This window comes from Aethina tumida, chromosome 5, assembly GCF_024364675.1.
Source record: "Aethina tumida isolate Nest 87 chromosome 5, icAetTumi1.1, whole genome shotgun sequence".
In the NCBI taxonomy this organism is placed as follows: domain Eukaryota; kingdom Metazoa; phylum Arthropoda; class Insecta; order Coleoptera; family Nitidulidae; genus Aethina; species Aethina tumida.
The window spans coordinates 23,229,634-23,250,296 of record NC_065439.1 but is presented as its reverse complement, the minus strand read 5'-3'; the positions used below and the strand labels follow the sequence as shown (position 1 = coordinate 23,250,296).

The 20,663-nt window shown below is 30.9% G+C and overlaps 3 protein-coding genes and 1 long non-coding RNA gene across 4 annotated transcripts in view; 2 read left to right on the top strand and 2 right to left on the bottom strand.

The window, feature by feature from the left end:
- The window catches only part of LOC109594515 (G protein-coupled receptor kinase 2), a 43,496-nt gene extending 28,302 nt beyond the window's left edge, over positions 1-15,194 (top strand). Inside the window, exons 4-8 of the mRNA XM_020009736.2 lie at positions 6,296-6,601; positions 10,483-10,624; positions 12,406-12,758; positions 13,777-14,040; positions 14,097-15,194. Coding sequence (XP_019865295.1) covers positions 6,296-6,601; positions 10,483-10,624; positions 12,406-12,758; positions 13,777-14,040; positions 14,097-14,171 — 1,140 coding nt within the window. The 3' untranslated portion in view covers positions 14,172-15,194. The remainder of the gene's footprint in view (positions 1-6,295; positions 6,602-10,482; positions 10,625-12,405; positions 12,759-13,776; positions 14,041-14,096) is intronic.
- Positions 15,079-17,781, bottom strand: LOC109594516 (lysyl oxidase homolog 3). The gene is made up of 5 exons (XM_020009737.2): positions 17,584-17,781; positions 16,595-16,744; positions 16,365-16,539; positions 16,145-16,311; positions 15,079-16,090 (listed from the first exon to the last, which is right to left on the bottom strand). The coding sequence occupies exons 1-5, from the start codon at positions 17,744-17,746 to the stop codon at positions 15,282-15,284; spliced, it is 1,464 nt and encodes a 487-aa protein (XP_019865296.2). The 5' UTR covers positions 17,747-17,781; the 3' UTR covers positions 15,079-15,281.
- Positions 17,611-18,152, top strand: LOC126265643 (uncharacterized). The gene is made up of 2 exons (XR_007548140.1): positions 17,611-17,702; positions 17,788-18,152. It is a non-coding gene; the product is annotated as an uncharacterized LOC126265643 (long non-coding RNA).
- Positions 18,005-20,361, bottom strand: LOC109594478 (methenyltetrahydrofolate synthase domain-containing protein). The gene is made up of 4 exons (XM_020009700.2): positions 20,089-20,361; positions 19,311-20,022; positions 18,610-18,838; positions 18,005-18,554 (listed from the first exon to the last, which is right to left on the bottom strand). Exons 1-4 carry the CDS (start codon positions 20,141-20,143, stop codon positions 18,168-18,170), a joined length of 1,383 nt encoding a protein of 460 aa, XP_019865259.1. The 5' UTR covers positions 20,144-20,361; the 3' UTR covers positions 18,005-18,167.
- Positions 20,362-20,663: the final 302 nt, after the last annotated feature.

Here is a 20,663-nt window from a genome sequence, read left to right as displayed (position 1 = left end):
ACTTTGTTTCGATACAGGGTGTCCTTAAAATACTACTGATTTGGAGCAACAAAATAAGACAATTCGTAAAAAAGTCTGAAATAGCAATGTTTTTCTTTCATTATTTATGCACTATAATAATAATAATAATATAAAAACTGTTTTTTTTTTGGGAAATGATATAAATTTTATTTTAGATTAAAATAATAGGCTATATTATTTTACTTAATCCTTTACAACAAATTAGAATAAATTTTCTTATTTATAAAATCTGCAATATGCAGATATTATCCTCTTTTAATCTAAAAATTTAAATTGAATTATTTATTTTTTATATTCAAATTTAATAAATTATAAAGAAAATATTTTTTGTATATAATATTCCATAAAATATGAAATATATTTACACAAACATTATTACGAAAAACATAAAATTTATTTTTAATTAAAATATTGTTTTTGTTAACTTTTTACTAACAGAAAGCACTCTGATTAAAAACTAAAATTTAATGTACAAAATCTAAATTTTATAAATGTATTTTTATACAAACCATAAATTAATTAAAAACAAAAGTACAGAGTATCAATATTTTATCAATTTATTGTTTTTTTGTACAAATAAAAAGTATATTAAATATATTTTACTTAATTTTTATGTTGATAAACAATGAAACAAAAAATATACATGAGAATATATTTTATTTAATTTTTATTATATATACTATCTTAGATTAATTGTTTACTGAAGGTATTTTAAAACGATCATATTTTGTTTAATTTTTATTGTATTAAGCAATAAATGATTTTGATAAGTAATCAATAATATTTTTTAATAACATAATAACTAGAAATTAATATGATACAAGTATCTCTAATATTTGTTTTCAGCCAGTAAATCAACAAAATGTTTTAAAATTTTATCTTAACAGTACATAATCTCTCTTATTTTTCAATAATTTTAACACAAACATTTCATTTAATAATTAATAATACATAAATCATCTTTTTTGGTATTATAAAACCAATTTAGAAATAAATTACTGCATTTTATTTAAAAAATATATGTTTATCACTTTAGATTTACCAAATCACATACTTACGTTATAACAATTTTAATATTTTTCATTTTGCAAATCCACCAAGTCAAACTTACTTCCTTTTCATTTCCATCAAAACTGGGGAAATAATTTTATTTCAGTCGGTTTTAAATTATTCGTAAAAATAAAATATCGAAAGGTGAGTCTGTTTGCGTTTCACCCTTCTCTTGTTTGCTTTCAACTTTCCGATGGCTCTTACATAGCTCACGTTGTACGACCACATTACCATTTCATCCCGCTTCCCGGTGGGGTAATCAGCTTTCCTCAAAAGGAAAACATCGAACCGCAAAACTCGTTTTCGACGTACTCTCCTATCCTAATATTTTCGCCCCGATAAATATTTAATATGAACGTTTTTACGTCACGTTTCATCAACACTTGTTGTGTGTGTGTGCGAGTTATTTACCGCGGGCAAAACAAATGGGTTGCGGGTGTTATGTAAAATATAACGAAGAGAGCACATTAATTATTCATAAATAATTACGTGTCGAGGCAGGTGCTTTTCCGAAGCTACAAAGTAGACAGCAATACTTCGCGAACGTATTTAATTAAGGGGTTTTCGAAAACCGTTTGACCTTTCCGCCTTGTTGTCGAATTAAGCCTTGCAATATAAATAAATGAACGGATGGTAGATTATCGGGAATGGGCTTCCTCGAAAACTCGGTGTTGAAAGTGGACGATTTTAGAATCGGCCAAGTTGCTGATGTTGAGACGTTCATGTGAATTTATTTGGGCGGCGTTCGCCAAACGGTCAGACGGCCCATTTGTATTGTCGGCATGCCAGAAACGAAACAATTAAACAAGCTTTGACGCACAAGGACCGTGTTCAGGCAAAGACATGAATTTGGAATTTGCACTTTGCATTTCCGTCTATTGATTTGGTCGGTTCGATTGGTGGTCGCATTTTGAATACCAAGCACATCCATTTGTTGTCGGCTTCAATTGGTGTGCATTAATGTTTCTTATTTTGTTGAAATTAACATGAGGTTTTGTAAGTCATAATAATTTAAATAAATTTTTATCAACTGTGTAGATATATCAGACTTGTTTAGTTATTTGATCATAAATAATTGTAACTAATTATTAAGTCTCAAAAAAGTACTAAAATTATAAAAAAGTACTAAAAATATAAAAGGAACTTTAAAAACGACAAAATTTCTACTAAATAATTACTGTAAAAAAAAAAACAAATTTGTACAAAATTTTGAATAAAAAGTGCTAAACTTTTTTTTATTAAAATAATTTTTCTAAATATAAAATTTAAAAATATATTTATTTTTATCATCAAAAATAAATGAGATTGTTAAAATTAAAAATTTATAAACCGTGATTAATGTATTATTATACATAATATTAAAATAAACTAATAGAATATTATAAAATAAGTACCATAAAAATATTTTTAGAAATTAAAAATTAAAAACAACAAAATTATTACTAAAAAATTCTATTATTCAAAAAAATTAAATGATTAATAACATCGAAGCAAATTATTACAAAGGATCAAAATTATACAATAAAGACAATAAAATTAAAATTCCGAAAATTAATAAAGCATTTGAAAAACTGATGAATTACTGAAATTATAAATGTTAAAAATGGTGATAAAGAAATTTGAAAAAAATAATAAGAATATTAATTCTCAAAACTATATTTTTCAAAAATACAAAATGGTAAACATTTGAGACATTTAAATTTGAATTTTGTCATTATAAATTAATGAAACATTCAATATTTTTATAAAACAAATCAATTAAAATTTTAGATTAATAAAATAACTTATAATTATTGAAAAATACAAAATTTTAAAAATGATGGCAGAATTATTACTAAAAAATTCTTGAAATTTCAGAAATAATGAGAAACATAAATTGTTAAAACTTAATCTGCCAAAGAAAAACATTAAAAAAATTAAATTTGATTTTTATCAATATAAATAAAAGAAGAACTTATAATTCAAAATTTATGTATTGTAATTAATGCAAAAACGTCAAAATTATTATCATTAAATTCTTGAAACTATATACAAAAAGAAAATTAAATGATATCACAGCAAATTATTTCAAAATTTTGATTATAATATCAAAACTTTCCCTTCAAAGTATATTTTTTTTTCCAAAATACAAAATGATAAAATTTGAGAAAATTAAATTTAGTTTTTTTTTCACAAAAAGTTAAGGAAACGTTTAAATATATAAATTGTAATTAATGTATATCAAAAAAATCAAATATAAAATGAAAAAATAATAATAATATTAAGAAAATTAATGTTAGTTTTGCTGAAAATTTATAATTTTGATAATCATTTTTAAATATTAAAATTATTATAAATTAAATTTAATGAATAATTTTTGAACATTCTCAAAAATATTAAATAATACTACAAATTCTAAGAAAATTATCAATTATATAATATATTCAAAAGTGTTGAGTGAATATAAAAATCCTTGATCAATCTTGATATAATTATCAATTGATATTAGTAGTAGTTTTGTTTAATTACGCTAGTTGTTAATGATAAATAAAGTTTAGAAAAGTGATATTTAAACGCCTCATTTAACAAACTACTTAACATTCAACCGCACCTCCAAATAAAACCAAATACTCGAATAAAAATTCTGTTTCTGTGCCTATTTCGGGGCGCCACGTGTCGCACCACCTAAAACCCCATTAAATCAACTGGTGTATGTGCGAAAATCGGTCTTTTAAAATGCGACACAATTTATGACGCCGCTTTTGACGTCAGACCAACGAAAGAATAATAAACCACGCCGTGTGGCTTTTGATGTGTTCGTTTTAATGATCGGGGCTGGCCGATAAAAATTCTTCGTGCGATCTTCCACAGTAAACGTTTATTATGTGGGTGCATTTTAAAATCCAACCGATATTTATTTTAAATTTATACCGTCACAACATTTAACAGAATTACAAATGATACAACCTGAAAATAAAACTGTTGCTTATTTAATAAACGTGAAACGACTGCGTTGCCCCGGAGAATCCCAGCGGGACCATTAAGCACTCGGAGGAACACAAACTTTGCCGGTTAAACCGATATAGAAAACATTAATAAAACATTTAGAACTCCGAACAGAAGTCGAGACGATATTTTCCATTAGCCCGTCAAAAAATATTGGTCGGATAAATAAAACTGTCGTCGACCAATTTCAATTTATGTTCGGTTCTTAAATCGACGACATCGATTATGGCGATCATTAGCAATTGTAAAATGGTTTTTGTATCGGACGAAATGAGATGCTTTATACACGTCCGTTATCCGGGGCATCTCATTATTTAAGAGTCGAATGTGAAGGACATTTGCATGTCACAAAAGTGAGCACTTTTCGGAATACGTTTTTACAAAGAAATGTTTTTGTCCTTTTAAAACTACTGTGCTTTATTACTTGGAATTTCATTTTGACGACGTGTAAGGTAAAGTGTCTGTTAACCACTCATTAGAAAATCCCAGAAAACTAATTGCTTTCGTGTCACATGTTGAGAAAACATTTTGGAACATTTTTTTAAATAAAGATGTTTACATCCCATTAAATGTACTGTATTATATTATAGTTAAAACATGAATTTTTACGAATCTACACATTAAACATTTAAGGTTAACAGCTAATTTCAGAAAAAAACAAATATTTTTTATTACAAATTAAGTAAACTTTTAGGAATAGATTTTTTATAAACAAACCTTTAAGGTAAAATGTGTGTTAATAATTCGTTAAAAAAATTCTAGAAAAACTAAATTCCTATATCTCACAAATTGAGTAAACTTTATGAATAGACTTTTAGATAGAAATGTTTGTATCTTATCAAAACTGCTGTATTATATTATTAAAATTATCGATTTGAAGACAAACCTATATATCAAACATTTAAGGTAAAATGTCTGTTAAAGGCTCGTTCAGAAATCTCAGAAAAACTAAATTCTTAAATCTCATAAATTGAGTAAGCTTTAGGATAGATGTTTAGATAGAAATATAAAATGTCTGTATCTTATTAAAACTGCAGTATTTTATTATTTAAATCATCGATTTGGCAACAAATCTATATATCAAACATTTAAAGTAAAAAGTCTGTTAACTCCTCGTTCAAAAAACGAAATTTTTACATCTCACAAATTGAGTAAACTTTAGGAATAGATTTTTAGATAGAAATATTTGTTTGTATCTTATAAAAACTGCTGTTTTCTATTATTTAAATCATCGATTTGACGACAAATCTACATAACAAACATTTAAGGTAAAATGTCTGTCACAACTCGTTCAAAAATCACAGAAAAACTTTTTACATCTCACAAATTGAGTGAATTTTTGGGAACAGATTTTTAAATAGAAATATTTGTATCCATTAAATCTGATGTATTTTATTATCTAAAACATCAATTTGACAACGAATCTACATGTCAAACGTGTAAGGTAATGTGTTGGTTAAAACCGCTCGTTAGAAAATCCCAGAAAACTAAATGGACATTGATTACACTATAATAATGCGGTATAATTAAGTAATTACGGTGCAGCATGCAAAACACCGCCGGAGCGAATTAAATAAACGAGCTCGCACTCGCGATTAACTTGACAATACAATAAAACAGCTTAGAACAATTTGGTCTCGTGTCGATTAATCACATGGTTTGTTGAATCGGAAGAATTCGACCGTGCATATTTGACGAAACATACAATCCACCTAAACAAAACTGAACCGCTGTCGATTTCTGCGAATAGATTATTGTCGTATAAGTGAAACATAAAATTTCTGTATTTGGACCATTTTACTTGACCCCAAAAATGGAATAATTGCGACGAGTATCTGAGAATTTTCAAAACGCAATACGTTCAATGTTAAATTAATTATGGCACGTATACGTTTCAAAATCAATTAGGTTAATTTGTTACACGCGAAACGGAACGAGGGACGTTTAAAATAGGAGATTATTTAATTGATTTTAAGTAAATACAATTGCAGGCAGTGCGTTTGAATCGTTCAACGCCACATTTCATCTCTTCATTTAAATCTGGAACTGTTACTGACTTTGGTAATACTTTAACTTCTGAAACTCAAAATAAAATTGAAAATTCTTAAAATTTTAGAAGCAAATTGTCAAAATATGTTGATATGACGAAAAATTAATAAAATATATGATAAGTTCTAATTTTATTGGCACAGAAAGCAGAAGTACCATCCAAAATTAAATTAAATACATTTTTTTACAGGTGAGGGCAACTGGCAAGATGTACGCGTGCAAGAAGCTGGAGAAGAAGCGCATCAAAAAGCGTAAGGGCGAGGCAATGGTGCTGACCGAGAAGCAGATACTGCAGAAGATCAACTCACGGTTCGTCGTGAATTTGGCTTACGCCTACGAGACTAAAGACGCTTTGTGTTTAGTGTTGACGATTATGAACGGTGGTGATCTCAAGTTTCACATATACAATATGGGCGGCGAGCCCGGTCTGGACATTGCTAGGGCGAAGTTCTACGCCGCCGAGGTTATCTGTGGGCTCGATCATCTACACCAACAGGTAGCAGAAAAGAAAAAAATAACCCACACTTTCTCCAAACCCAATAGTTTTTAAGTTATTAATTTTTTTCAATATTTTTTAGTCTAACTTTAATGCCCCAAAATTGATTCTAGAAAGATCATTTGTGGTATACATGTTAAGTAAAGACCACCCTATAATTGGACATTTTTTATTACTCCCAAATTTTATACTGGGTGTTCGTTATTTACGTTTAATTTTATACATTTTAAAACATCAATAACTTTATTACTTTATAAGAATCGTATGTATGTTTTACCATAATTTAATTTATTATTAATAGACATTTTACCAAAAATATTATGTAAGTCAATTGCATAGCACATTCAGTACACAAAAAAATCAGCATTATTTTTATTTTATTTTTGGTGAAATTTCTTTTTATTCTCTTCACATAAAATGAATATTTATGTGAAGAGAATAATAATATGTAATAATATTAATTCAAACTCTATTGCGTTTAGATATAGAACGTGGTAATTTAATATTAGAAGAATATTCAGGATGTTGAAAATAACAAATTTTATGTCACATCCGGCAAAACCAGAAATGAAATTAGAAAACTATTTCAAATCAAGTAGTAATTGCTATACAAATTTCAAATCAATAACTTTTTATTCTCCATAAACTTCTAATAAATAATTTAAGTGATTCACCCTGTATACTCAATCAAGATTTTCTTGTTCTTACATTGAAGTGCATTGAAATTGATTGTTGTGGTGTTGTTTATAAAGGTGTTCAACAAATTATTTTAGTACTGTGACATACTTTGATAAAACGAAACATTTGTTTGTGTGGGGATTTGATAGATAAATACTCACCGAATTAGGTAAATAAAATATATGATTATATAATACAAATATACTCAGTCATATAGAAACCAGATCCTATGGTTAAATTTCATTGATTTTTTGTGGAGTAAGTAAATAACAGTAAAGAAATGTTAAAGATTCATCTGTGGGAAGAGAGATGAATTACAAAATCTGCCTAAGAGGTCCTTCAAAGTAACCCTCTCAATTTGAGGTAAGGAGGTTTCTAAGGAAAGGCAACAATCTTGTATATTCCATTCTGACACCTACAAGACCATTAAGAAAACTTCAAACAAAATTGAATTCATCATTGAAGACACCTCATTTCATTCCACTTCCCAAACATGTTATTCCATAAAGGAAATTTCTACCATTTTAAATTGAAATGAATCAAAGAAACCCTTAAACAAAACAAAAATGAAATGAATATTGAACTGTGTCTGCACAAGAAATGTTCAAGAATACTAAAGAACAAAAATTCTTTGATCTAAACAGTTGTAATTATTGTTATTACAACCTATTTGTCCTGGTCATACTTTATAACTTAATTTAAATCCCCCCTGAACATTATATTATAATTCCTGATAATTTCACCACCGTCTAATATTTATTTAGTAAATTAACATTTAAATTAAATCCATTGTTGATCCGGTTCGTACACGTCTATTTACATTTTATTCCGCGGCGCAAATTTAATTAAAACCATCTCGAAACAATATACGAATAAAAAAGAACACGGACTCGGCGTCTTGATTGCACTAAGGTGAAGGATAATTAAATTCCGCCTCTTGCCAGTGTACGGCGCACAGAATCAACAGTGCCCGTCGCAAATGACAAAGTTGTAATATTATGTTTACACGGTACGTTTTGGCACGGTTAATTTGTTTTCTACAACATGACTATAAACGTCATTTGCGTTGTAGGCGATATTAAAACCGGAAGATTAGGTCTGATAACGGTTGTGATGGGTGATTTTTTGCGTTGACGTAGCACTGAAATATCAAAGTGATTTGGGGGATTACACAAACATAAATAAATTCATGTTTGAGCCGTGAAATTAGGCCGAACCGTTCGATTTAATTTTCGCCTGCGAAACTTGTAAATAAACGACTTAATTGTCTAATAAATGTCGCTCAGAATTGCTTTTTCATCAGCACGGGAGTTATTACTGAATAATTACACAAGTTTCTGGCAATTCCGAAGTTTCCGTTTAGGCAATGGTGTAATTTACATAAGCCCGAGTTGAGGGAAATAGTTTACGAGACACCCTGGTTCGCATCATTTATACATTGATTGAGATTATTAGGAGCAAGCAGTCTGTAAGTGCTCCACTGTTGATTACAACAGTTTAGCCCCGGAGTTCGAGACTATCGATTCTCGCCACACTGTAGTGTTTGTGTATCGGGTCTCGTGCTGCACGTTGACAATTTTTCTCTTTGTTTTAAGGCACGTAAAACCTAATAACCCACAATCTCGATATGCAAATATTTAATTTTACTGTTATTCTAGTTCAACTTTGTTTGCATTTCGACTAGAGTTTAATGGAGCTCAAAACTTTGTTTGACGTTTTAACTCATAATACACAAATCACGAACGTTTTTGTTTGTTTTCTCTTTTCACCCCTAATAATTGTTTTGTTTTTTAATCATTTTAATAAATTTTTAACAACATGTAAAATATGCAATTTTATATGTGTATATACATATTTAAAACTCTATAAATTGTTTATACCCTCAGATATACAGTGAGGTGATAAAATATCGACATTGAATAAAAACGTTTCAAAATGTTGTCAAAGCAACTAAATTTTGCCATAAAGTTGGCATGTGTCTAATCGCCCAGTACCATAAGGACACTATCAATTTTTATTTGATGGTGGACTTGTGACAATTCATTTGAAAGTTATTTGTATTCTTTATTCAACGCTACTTTGATAATTAGTTATGAGTAGCAGCATATAACATTTTACTCAGATAATCTATCCGAAAATGTCATAATATTCAGAGGGTACTAATAAAAATATATATACAATGAGGTCGTAAAGGATTCCCATTTTTAATAACTTTTGAATGAAATAAAATGTCGACGTCGAATAAGAATTATGCAAAACATTGACATGTGCCAAATCGCCCAGTTATTTTTATTCTTTGTTCAACTCTACTTTGCTAATTAGTTATTAAACTGGAAGAATTTATCAAAAAATGTTAAAATAAATAGAAGATGATGCTATCCTGTGAGTGAATATACATTTGTTTCATAAAAATAACTTTTTTTGAATCTCTTATAATAATACACATAATAGAAAGATCAAAACATAACCAATACAACAACAAACATATGTTTAACCTTAATCCTCTTTATATTGGTTTCTGATTTGTATTATGAACTTTAATTACCTTTATCTAAATTTATACATAATCTGAATTTGTTATATTAAGCTTAATAAGACCACAATCCAAAACCCTATTGATTTACGTGTTTAAACACGTGTATTACTGCATAATCAAGCCACCACCGAATTCATTACTCCTGTAAAACGTTATTAAACACCCGTTTTTGATTAAAGCCCCTGCAACATATGTAATTATCGGAGGGATCGCCATTATTGCATCAAGATAATTCCATTCTATTATCTCTTGTTTATCCGATTCGCAGAACTAAATTCCGGGTGGCTTATTAATTCGTCGACGTGTCGTTGTTTCTCAAAATCGGAACCAATACGAGAAAATACGTTCGACAAGTTCAGCGTGTGTGTTGTGTGTTCCGGGGCGATCGGCAATCGATTTTGGATTTTACACGTATCAAATTAACTTTTTTCCTATTCGACAGACGAACCCGATTTTGCTGTCGGCTCGGGCCCGCCGGGATTTTTCTCGCAACTGGGTCACCATGTTTCAGTTCCATATCTGCATACTACGTGTATTTTATTTGAGTTTCCGACAATGTCGTGTTGAATTAAACATATAATTCTGTTATTGGTTCGATGTGATTTCGTTTTATAATGCAATAAAATTGAAAAATGTTTTGGATATTAATATAAAATTGATTTTGCAGGGCATTGTATATAGAGACTGCAAACCAGAAAACATTCTACTTGACGATGCAGGTCATGTGAGGATCTCTGACTTAGGTTTAGCTGTAGATATACCGGAAACGGAGACGGTTAGAGGGAGAGTCGGCACTGTTGGATACATGGGTAAGAGTCTTTTAATAAAACAACATTTCAAGTTCTAAAATCTGCTTATTACTAATTAATTTTTTATTCTAAAACACTGTAAATAAGCCTTTGATCTACAGAACAACTTTACTTACTATTTGATGATTAAGACGTTCTAAACTTTTACAAGTCAAATAACTTAAATTTGTGTAGAACAAAGTTTCTTGATAAAATGTTTAATTTATATTCATATATTTCAAGTCTCCTTTGAAATCTGGCTTGAAGTTTACAAATTCATTAAAATGTTTTAATTTATGTAAGAATTTTGGCTATTACAAGTATTTTCAGACCAGATAGAGAAAAAGTCCTTAGATCCTCATTTTTTTTCTAGCAGATTAACAAAAACAGAATTTTTTTACGTATATAATTTATCTTGAACTACATTTCTAATTTATTTCCAACAAAATTTTCTTTTTCGTTTCACTAGAAGTGGCATCAACTTTGATATTTTCTGTGGAACATCCTGTATATTTTTGGTTTTTTAAATTCTACATGTAATTGCAAATAAAATGGATATCTGATAGGGTAATTGTTTAGAATCACGGTTCTACCAATTTTCAGCCATGAAAACTCAAAAAACTGTGCTTTTTGGCACATTAAAGTGTATCAATCAAAGAGTTTTGATTGAGTAAAAAAAATAATATTTCTTAGAGAAAAATTAATTTTAAAAATATCCGATTTTTGTTTGAAATTTTTATGAAAACAGTTTTATACTATAAACCTATTTTTTTCACAAAATTTATCAAAAATATATGTGTTATGAATTTTTGAAATTGAAATTTAACAATTTTTATTAAAAGTTCATATTTTATATCATAAAAAATCAAAAAATCAATATTTTTTCATATATTTAACGTGCATGCCAAGAAATGAACTTTTCGTCATCTTTTGCTTGAAATTTGTATGAACAATTTTTTTTATATATATTATATATTTTTTTTAAAGAGTTTTCAATTTATTATGAATTTTTAAAAATTTAACAACTTTTATGTTATAAAAAATCAAAAAGTCAATATTTTTTCTTATATTTCCTATATTTTGAACGTGAAAAAATTTAAAATCTCTTAGAGAAAAATTAATTTTGAACAACACTGATTTTTGACGTTTTTCCTTGAAATTTTTTTGAAATCAATTTTTATAATGCATTTTTTCTCAGTAAGTTCATCAAATATATAATATTTTCAAAAAATAAAAAATAATTTTTTATGAATTTTTTAAAATTTCATTAAATTTAATAAAAAAAAATTGTACTTTTTATGTTTTTTTTTTTAACTTACTTTTAAAATACTCTATTACCCTATTATTAATTTTAAAATTATTTTTTTTCTAAGATTTCTAAAACAATAGGCACAATGCTATAAAAATTTCACTTCGTATGTTACTAAACTCTAAACAGTATCTCCTTTTCATACAATGAAAACAACTTTTAAATTCAATTAATTGAACCAAAAACTTTCAAAACTGGAACAATCATTTGCATTCGCCTCGAATAAAGCTAATTAGTGAACTTTTAACTGGTTTTGTTTTTATTTAAGATTAAAAAACAGAAATACAGTGAAAGAGATAACGACCAAATGTTTTTAGCAAATTTAATTAAGTAACGTTTTTAACATTTGTTGACGTCCACATGTACATGTATGTAACTAGATAAAGTTACATGAATAATTAAAAGGGAATACCCAAGGAATAAGTAAATAATAAAACTTTCCCATTTTGTACAATGTCAAAGTTCAATTCGAATATCAACGTTCTATTTCCAGCACCCGAAGTGATAGACAACGAGCGGTACACGTTCAGCCCGGACTGGTTCAGTTTCGGTTGCCTGCTGTACGAGATGATCGAGGGCCAGGCGCCGTTCCGCGCCCGTAAGGAGAAAGTCAAACGGGAGGAGGTCGACCGTCGCGTCAAGAACGAACAGGAGAAGTACTCGAACAAGTTCAACGAGGATGCAAAGCACCTGTGCCAGCAGCTGCTCGCCAAGTCGCCGCTCGCGCGACTGGGCGGCAAGGCGGGACGTCACGGTGCCGCCCTGATCAAGCAGCACCCGTTCTTCCAGCAGCTCAACTGGCGACGGTTGGAGGCGGGAATGGTCGAGCCTCCATTTGTACCTGATGTAATTATTAGTTGTATAATAGACCTGGGAAAAAGTATTTTACGTTTTAGGTTTACGATTTGTTCGAAAACATTTTTATTTCTTATTTTAAAACTTAAGTTTTTGATGGCCTTCCTAAATATGCTATTTATTTTTCTTCTACATTGTATTTAGGTTAAAAATAGTCTATTCAAAGGCTATAACTGGTATTTCCTTTAAATGTTCAAAAATCAACTTAAAGCAACTGAAGCGTCATATCTCATACGTAATGCATTTTGCTGTAAGTAGAGAAATCACAAGATGAACAATATCAAGGTCATCGGATAATCTATACCAATAAAGAAATTAAGAAATATCTAGTACACGTTTAAAGGTATACCAGTCATTAAACTGTGGTGAATCAATCATCAACATCAACAGGCCCTAATAACTTTACCTCAAAGATTTTGATGACTTTATGGTGGACATGGTGTTTCACATATTGAATAACTACCAAAAGGTCACACTTACTCAAAGACAAGCTTTTTTGGCTTGCATTCTGCTTCATGACAATTCAAGGGCAGATGTGTCATTTTAGACATGCAAAAGAAGCTTCAAAATGTTAAATGGAATGTTACACCTAATCTAGCAAGTCCAGAGAGTTCTTCATGTGACTAATATTTCTTTTCGTTATTGTTCAGTTTTTACAAATAGTTTAATTATAAAGTCAGGACTGAGGTTGATATCTTATTTAGTTCCAGGAACCTACAATTTTTTTTCCTGGCAAGAACTTGCTTATAGAACGCAAGTTTTAAAGTTAAACGAAAATTACTTTTTCCGACACTTAATATTATGTTTCTTATCTCCAATTTTATCTGTAGCTTGTGATTTTCTTCGAAAAGCCAGTTATTTATTATACAGCTTTTTTGGTGACGTAAACTGACACTAAGTAGTTAATAGGAAATCCCATGTTTATATTGTTTTATTATGACACGTGCAGAAAATACACTTTGTACTAAATATAAATAAAACGATTATGCATCGGTTTTTCTTCTTTTAGCCACACGCCGTTTATGCGAAGGACGTCCTGGACATCGAGCAGTTTTCAACGGTGAAGGGTGTGAACATCGACGAGAGCGACTCGTCGTTCTATAGTAAATTCAGCACCGGCTGTGTCTCGATACCGTGGCAGACCGAAATGATCGAAACCGACTGCTTCAAGCAGCTGAACGTTTTCGGCACGAACAACACCCGCCCAGAGGACCTGATCCTCCAACCGGACGTTTCGTCGGAGAACGACGGATGTTTTCCATTCAGACGGAAGGTAAGAACCCCGCATCTCTTTTTCGTTGTTTATAACTAAAGTGTGATATTTTACAGAAAAAACAGCTACCCAGGACGAAACCCATCCCCATAAACCCCGCCTTGCTGCCCCAAATCATTTCCGCGAAGTAAAGCGACAAAACTGGTATTTTAGGCACAAACATTTTTTATACGTTATTTAAGATATATTTTGCTACCGTGTTATTTAAATATATTTATTTTCTTTTCTTGGAAAGTATTACAACTGTTTGTCTTTTCACGTTCGCCGTGAGAAAAAATTAGACATAGTTTCTTTTTTTTAATTAATCCGCACAAATCAATACGTGAACATGAACTGATTTGATATTACATAAGTTACGTGTTAACAATAGATTTAATTTTTTAAATCTATCTACCAAAATGTCAACGAGTATACCGGAAGAATAGTGTGTTTGAAATTGCTTATCAATTTCAATCTTCATTTGGTTCTTTTGGGGTATATGACTAACGCTTGTCTTTTTTTATATGTAACTACAGAATTTTGGATTTCTGAAATCAGCAATTCTGGCCATTAGAAATCCCAATAAGTACATTTTACTAGTCTATCATATTTACATCAATTTTTGATTTACACCAGTGAATTTTGATTTCAGTCTGGTCTTCAACTATAAACTGCCACTGTTTCATACAGCTTTGGGCTCTATTAAAAAAATGTTTTCTTGATTGAATAGTTCTTGAAAGAAATCTGAAAATTTGTATTAATAATTTGGTGAAAATGTCATAATTTAGTGTCTGTAGTCGACCAATCAATTATTGAACCCATCAGCAAAACCCATGTAAATATGACTTTAAGTGTTGAGCATGCAGACAAGGTTCCATATTGGTAGATGATCACTTTTTTAATAATATACCAAATGATTTTTTTCTACTTTACGAATAATATGTTGTATTGTGATTTTATATACCTCTTTTTTAAGTGAGATTTATTATTAGGCGTCATCTGCTGAAATGGGATACATCTAGATTACGGGTTAGATATCACAAAAAATATTAGAGCGAGGAAATCTGAATGTCGTTTTATTTCATTCCAGAAGAAAAACACGAAACATACTGTAAGCTGAATATTATCTAGAATTGATGTATTAAAAAGACCATTATATTGTTTTATTGCGAAAACTGTGTTTTATTACTAGTTATTATGAATAAAAAACCTAGATACAAAATACAAAACATTAAACATAATACTTATTACAAGAAAATACGTTAAGGTCTTCCTACTGTACAGTTGGACACAGCACCAAATGTCTCTGTATATAAGAAGTCACAGGTAGCTGCGTTGTTGTCAAAGCTGATCTCGGGAACCTTAAATTCAGGGTTGACGGCAACTTTCATTGTGTATTTACCAGGTTCCAAGTCCGAGATGTCCACCCACTGGCAATCTACAGTGTATTTGTAAATATCCGAACAGTTAACAGAAATCCCTTGGTCGCCATAATTGGCGCAGGCAAACCTGGGTTTAACACCTGGCAGACATTGGTTGTCTTCTAAGCAAAACGACGCTTTATGACCTTCAGCCACCCTAACTCCTTTGTCATTAAAAATATCGAACGTGGCAAAAACCTCCATACTGTGATAATGCATGTGGCACATGTGCCATTCCCATAAATGTTTTGGTATCGAGGGACGAAAATCGGCAGTTCCAGCGTTGAATATCCTAGCAGTAAATCTCAACAATCTCCTAGTCTCTAAGTGCCATCCGTCGTTTTCTCTTTGAATCTCATAAGCTGTTGACGCCACGCAATTCTCCTCCATGGCACAAGTTAGAAAAAACATTTGCTTGTCTTCTAAATGTGCCGTGCGGATCAGTTCTAAGTGGTCAATCACCAGGTCAGCCATTGTTAGGATACAGGATACGGCAGCCACGTCTTTGCTTTTACATTTTCCAGTGAGGCTGGCGTCATGTGTACAATCGCTTAAGGTGGCTTCGTTCCCCAAACATTTCACTCCCGCAAGACTGCTTTCGGACAAGTTTCCTCCAAAGAAGTCGGTTTGCATCGCATCATTGGCGTACCCTAATTGACAAAACTATAATAACATTCATAACATACTGAAATTAAATGATTTACCCAAGTTCAAAGCCTTGCATACAACCATGGCTTCGAGGAGAGACCAACCGTCGCCGCATATTACCTCCCACTCCCCTGACTTGGTTTGAATTTCTACGCGACCTTCCGTAGCAACTCTCCCACTTTGTAGTCTCATTTTCTTGATTTTTGGCATTGTCACCCTAACACTGAAACACAGCAGTAATTAATTAAAATAACTTTATTAAACGTCATTGTTTACTTGGCTCTTTTAATTTCTTCCTCTACTTCAGGTTTCAAGATTAGCTCAGGCTGGGCACATATAACACCAGCCGCTTCCGTTTTCGTACAGTCGTTCTGACCCCATCCATCGAACCTACAATGTGCAACTTCGTTTTCAGTGCCATCACAATAAATATTGTCCATCCAATATCTGCCTGCAATTATATTTTGAAATGTTTCACTACATACTTTTGCATTTATGTTATTTACGTTTAGCTGGACCAAAATACGAATTTACTGTTGGCTGAGCCAGTTTTTCATCGTACCCGAGTTGCTTACAGATCAATTTTGCTTCCACAAGATCCCATTCGTCGTCGCATATGGCTCCCCAAGTCCCATTGTGGAGAATTTCAACGTTTCCTTAAGTCAAAATTATTTATAAAAAAATTCGTCATTTATTTGCTTTGGTTTATCATCTATAGATGAGTAAGACCTTTTATCATGCATCAATTTTGTTCAAAAGACAAATAATATATTGAACAATACCCTACATAAAAACAGATTGCGTTAGTTTCAAGCATATGTGGGTCGTCGTGCAACAAGATATAAACATTTCATACAGTGACTCATAATTTTCTAGAATATTGGTACAGTATTGATTTCTTATTCTATAAGTACTAAATTTTAATAAAAATTTTGTTTAATTATAATAAAAGTATATTTTAAATAACTAGACTAATTATTCTATTTTTTGAGAAAAATTCAAAAAAGCGGTTTGTCCAAATAAAATGATTCACAATTTTCTCGAATAGTGGCCAAGTATTAATTAAAATTATTATTATCATTAAAATGTTATAAACCCTAGATGATTTAGTTATAATAAAAGTGTATTTTAAATAATTAGGCTAATTATTCTATAATTAATTATTTTTAGTGTTTAATTAAATTTGTCAAAATAAAATAATTCATAATTTTTCATAAACTAAACTTTGAAAGAAATACGCATAATTTTGTTATAAACTCTAGGTTTTGTTATAATAAAAGTATATTTTAAATAATTAAACTAATAATTCCACCATTAATTAATTTTAGTGATAAATTAACAAAAGTAGTTTGTTTAAATAATCATTTGCTACAGGAAGTTGTTATCAAGAGAGACCCACAAAATAAAACCGCGATATGCAAGATAAAATAAAAATGAAAGTGAAATGAATGAATTTATATCAAGCCCTAGTTAGTGATTACAACAAAATAATTACCTTCATATTCGTCTTTACCACCAACCAATTTGATAGCACCTTCTTCTTTCTTTAGCCTCTTTAAGTGCTTTTTGATTTCTAAAACTTTTTTCTTTTTAACATCGTCACACTTGAATAAGGTAGGTAAAAACGCAACAATAGATAAAATATACAAGATGTTCATGGTGAACTAAATTCCTGATTGTAACTGTGCGTGTGTTCCAGTTCTCACATGTGGACCAATTTTTTTTGGGATAGGAACTGACATAATAGTGTGATGACCTTTGTTGACTCTGATATTATCGTTGGATTTATGGTTTATTTTGAAGTATTGCACATCGTTCATCAAAGTACACTCAGATATTTATATTATGTTTATTGAATGGCGGATTAATGAATGACTTTCGGCACGTTCACAGGTTTTTAAATAAGACAAATGTAATACAAAACCATCATTTATTATAAAGATATACAAAATACATATTTCTTACAAAAATTAAAGCTTTCCAGAAAAAAACTAAAGCTACATTTATAAAAAAAGGAACGAAATAATTTTTTTTGTACTATGATAATTGAGTAATATAAATGATATAACTAAATAATATTCAAACTGCAGTAATGTCAGTCGTCTCGATCCTGCTTATGGGTTCCATAATTTTCACGTCCAAATTGCAAGTGGTGTTGTCACTTAATTTTAGAGATTGCAAAACATTAACAACGCTGTTGACTGAAAACGGCTTCTTCTCATTCTCCTTGTCAAGTTGCTTTTTAAAAGGCTTTCCATAATGCAAATAGCAGAAACCCTTATAACCCTTCCAAGTTATGTCATCTGGTTTAACACCATGTTCAGTCAGAGCGTTCTTCAAGTCCCTTACGCGAACGTTCCGCTCAATGTTACTTACAAGCAAGGAAAAATCGATGTGGAAGCGCCTGTTTGTACGTTTTGAGCTGGGACGACGTCTACCGGAAGTAGGATTGGCATCCTTCAATGGCTGTAACAGAATAAAATGAATACAATAAACGATATTAATAAAAAATATCAATTACGTCTTTATTATTCTCCTCCGTGGAAGAATCAGTCTGAGATTTCTTCCTATTGTACCTCCTGCCTTGGAATTTTCTTCTGGGAGTTCTCGGAGTCTTCCTATCTTCTTTAGGAGTCGAATTGTCCTCGTCGCTGGATTTACGAACCTTTCTAAACGGTCTTCTGAACCTCCTTCTACCGTTCATCCCATTATCAGAGTCTATTTCCTTCAACGTCGTATCCACCCCGTCACTTTAAATATTACAAAATAATTTACAACATACAACATAAAGAGACCAAATCAGTTATTTTTTTAATTCATGGAAACATCTTTCTGGTTTTCTTTTGTCTTAGTAAGGTAATGATAGATAATATACCAATTGGGAAGCTTTTTAATCCTACTGAACTTTGAGGAAGGCACCATGCATGACAGACAGTAAAAGATTCCCACTACAGAGCAAATTTACAGGTTTTTACTGTCTTTATTGTGCATAATGTCTCTCTCAAAATGCAGTCAGACCAAACGCTTTTTGATTGGAATGTACCAGATAATGTTGAAAATTATTTTTCTATGCTTTCAACCAAATCATCAGTTTGATTCTTACAACTTTAAGTAAGATTAATATTTATATCAATTAAACAAATTGACAGATAAATAGTAATGTCAATATAAAAAATGTAAAAACAAAATAATTGTTTTGTTTTTATCCATGGAAACACTTACCTTTCCTGTTTTTTCTTTAGTCTTTGCAAGGTATCCATAAATGTAACTCTTTTCTTTGATAACAAATCCCAGTACACCCCAGCAGGCTTGGGTAAACATGTTTCAACTTTTATCACCTGTGTTGGAGTCACTATGTAGTCAACAGGAACATCATGCTTTTTAAACAAATCAACTGGTAACTCATCAAAAACTTGAGAATCGTGAACGACAGTAACAATAATGGTGTTTTCATCCACAGCCTTCATAACTTTCAGAATTGCATATTCCAAATCAGAATAACCTTTTCCCTTTCCAATTCTATGGCCTTCCTTCGAAACAGCAACACTTCCCATAACAAGCAAATCAATGTGGAGTTCCTCCTCCAAATCCACGGGCTTGCCTGTATTCTCAATACCCCAACGATTGACGACCTTCTTAATATCCGCATTATCATCCTTCGACAGCTTCTTCAGCAACCAATTTTTCAATCTCGGAATCGGCACGTACAGATCTTTACCGTTCTCCAGCGCCAACAGTCGCACGGTCTCCAACGGTTTATCGGGTCCGACTATGATCGCCTTGGCCTGTTGAAAGTCCTCGAGCTCGAGCAATTTCTCCGATGCTTCAGTAACTCCCTTGAAATTTGGTATTCTGCCGAACGGTTTTGGGAATACGGAAATATCGTTTTTCATCATGTCCTGCCATACCTGCATGCGGATCGTCTGTTTGGTAACTGGAATACGATTTGTTATTAGAGGTTATGTTTACATGTAAATAATGTGATTTGCCGGCTGCGTACCTTCCTCTGCAGCTGCATCTTGAGCTGTTGTGTCCTGCTCCTGTAAACCGCTCATCTCGCCTGCTGCATCCACATCGACCGCACGAACAATGATTTTTTTATCGCCGCTCAACACCCACTATTGTTTTTGGCACTTATTTATTTCGGTTTCCATGTTGCGTTTATGCCAACAAATTCAATTGTTTGCGGAAACGAAGAGTTGATTTTGAAATTTTTAAATACACTTGACGTTAATCCAAATATTTTGTTACTAGCCACCTTTTCTCGAAAATGGTCTGTTTTCGTTTGTCAGTGGCGACTCGTCAAATGTTTACAAACATTCATTATACACTCTCAATTCATAGAACAGATGCAATTAAAGTGTGAAATCATTTTTCGTTGTTATATTCCAAAATTTAAATTACCAAAATCGTTAATTTCCGATTTAGCTAAAGATAACATTAACTTTGTTATTTTAAATGGAACACTCTGTATGCATTTTTAAATTCTACATGTAACTGCAAATAAAATGGCTATACCATGTCATATACCTAAACCCAATAGTTTTGAAGTTATTAATTTTTTTCCAAAAATTT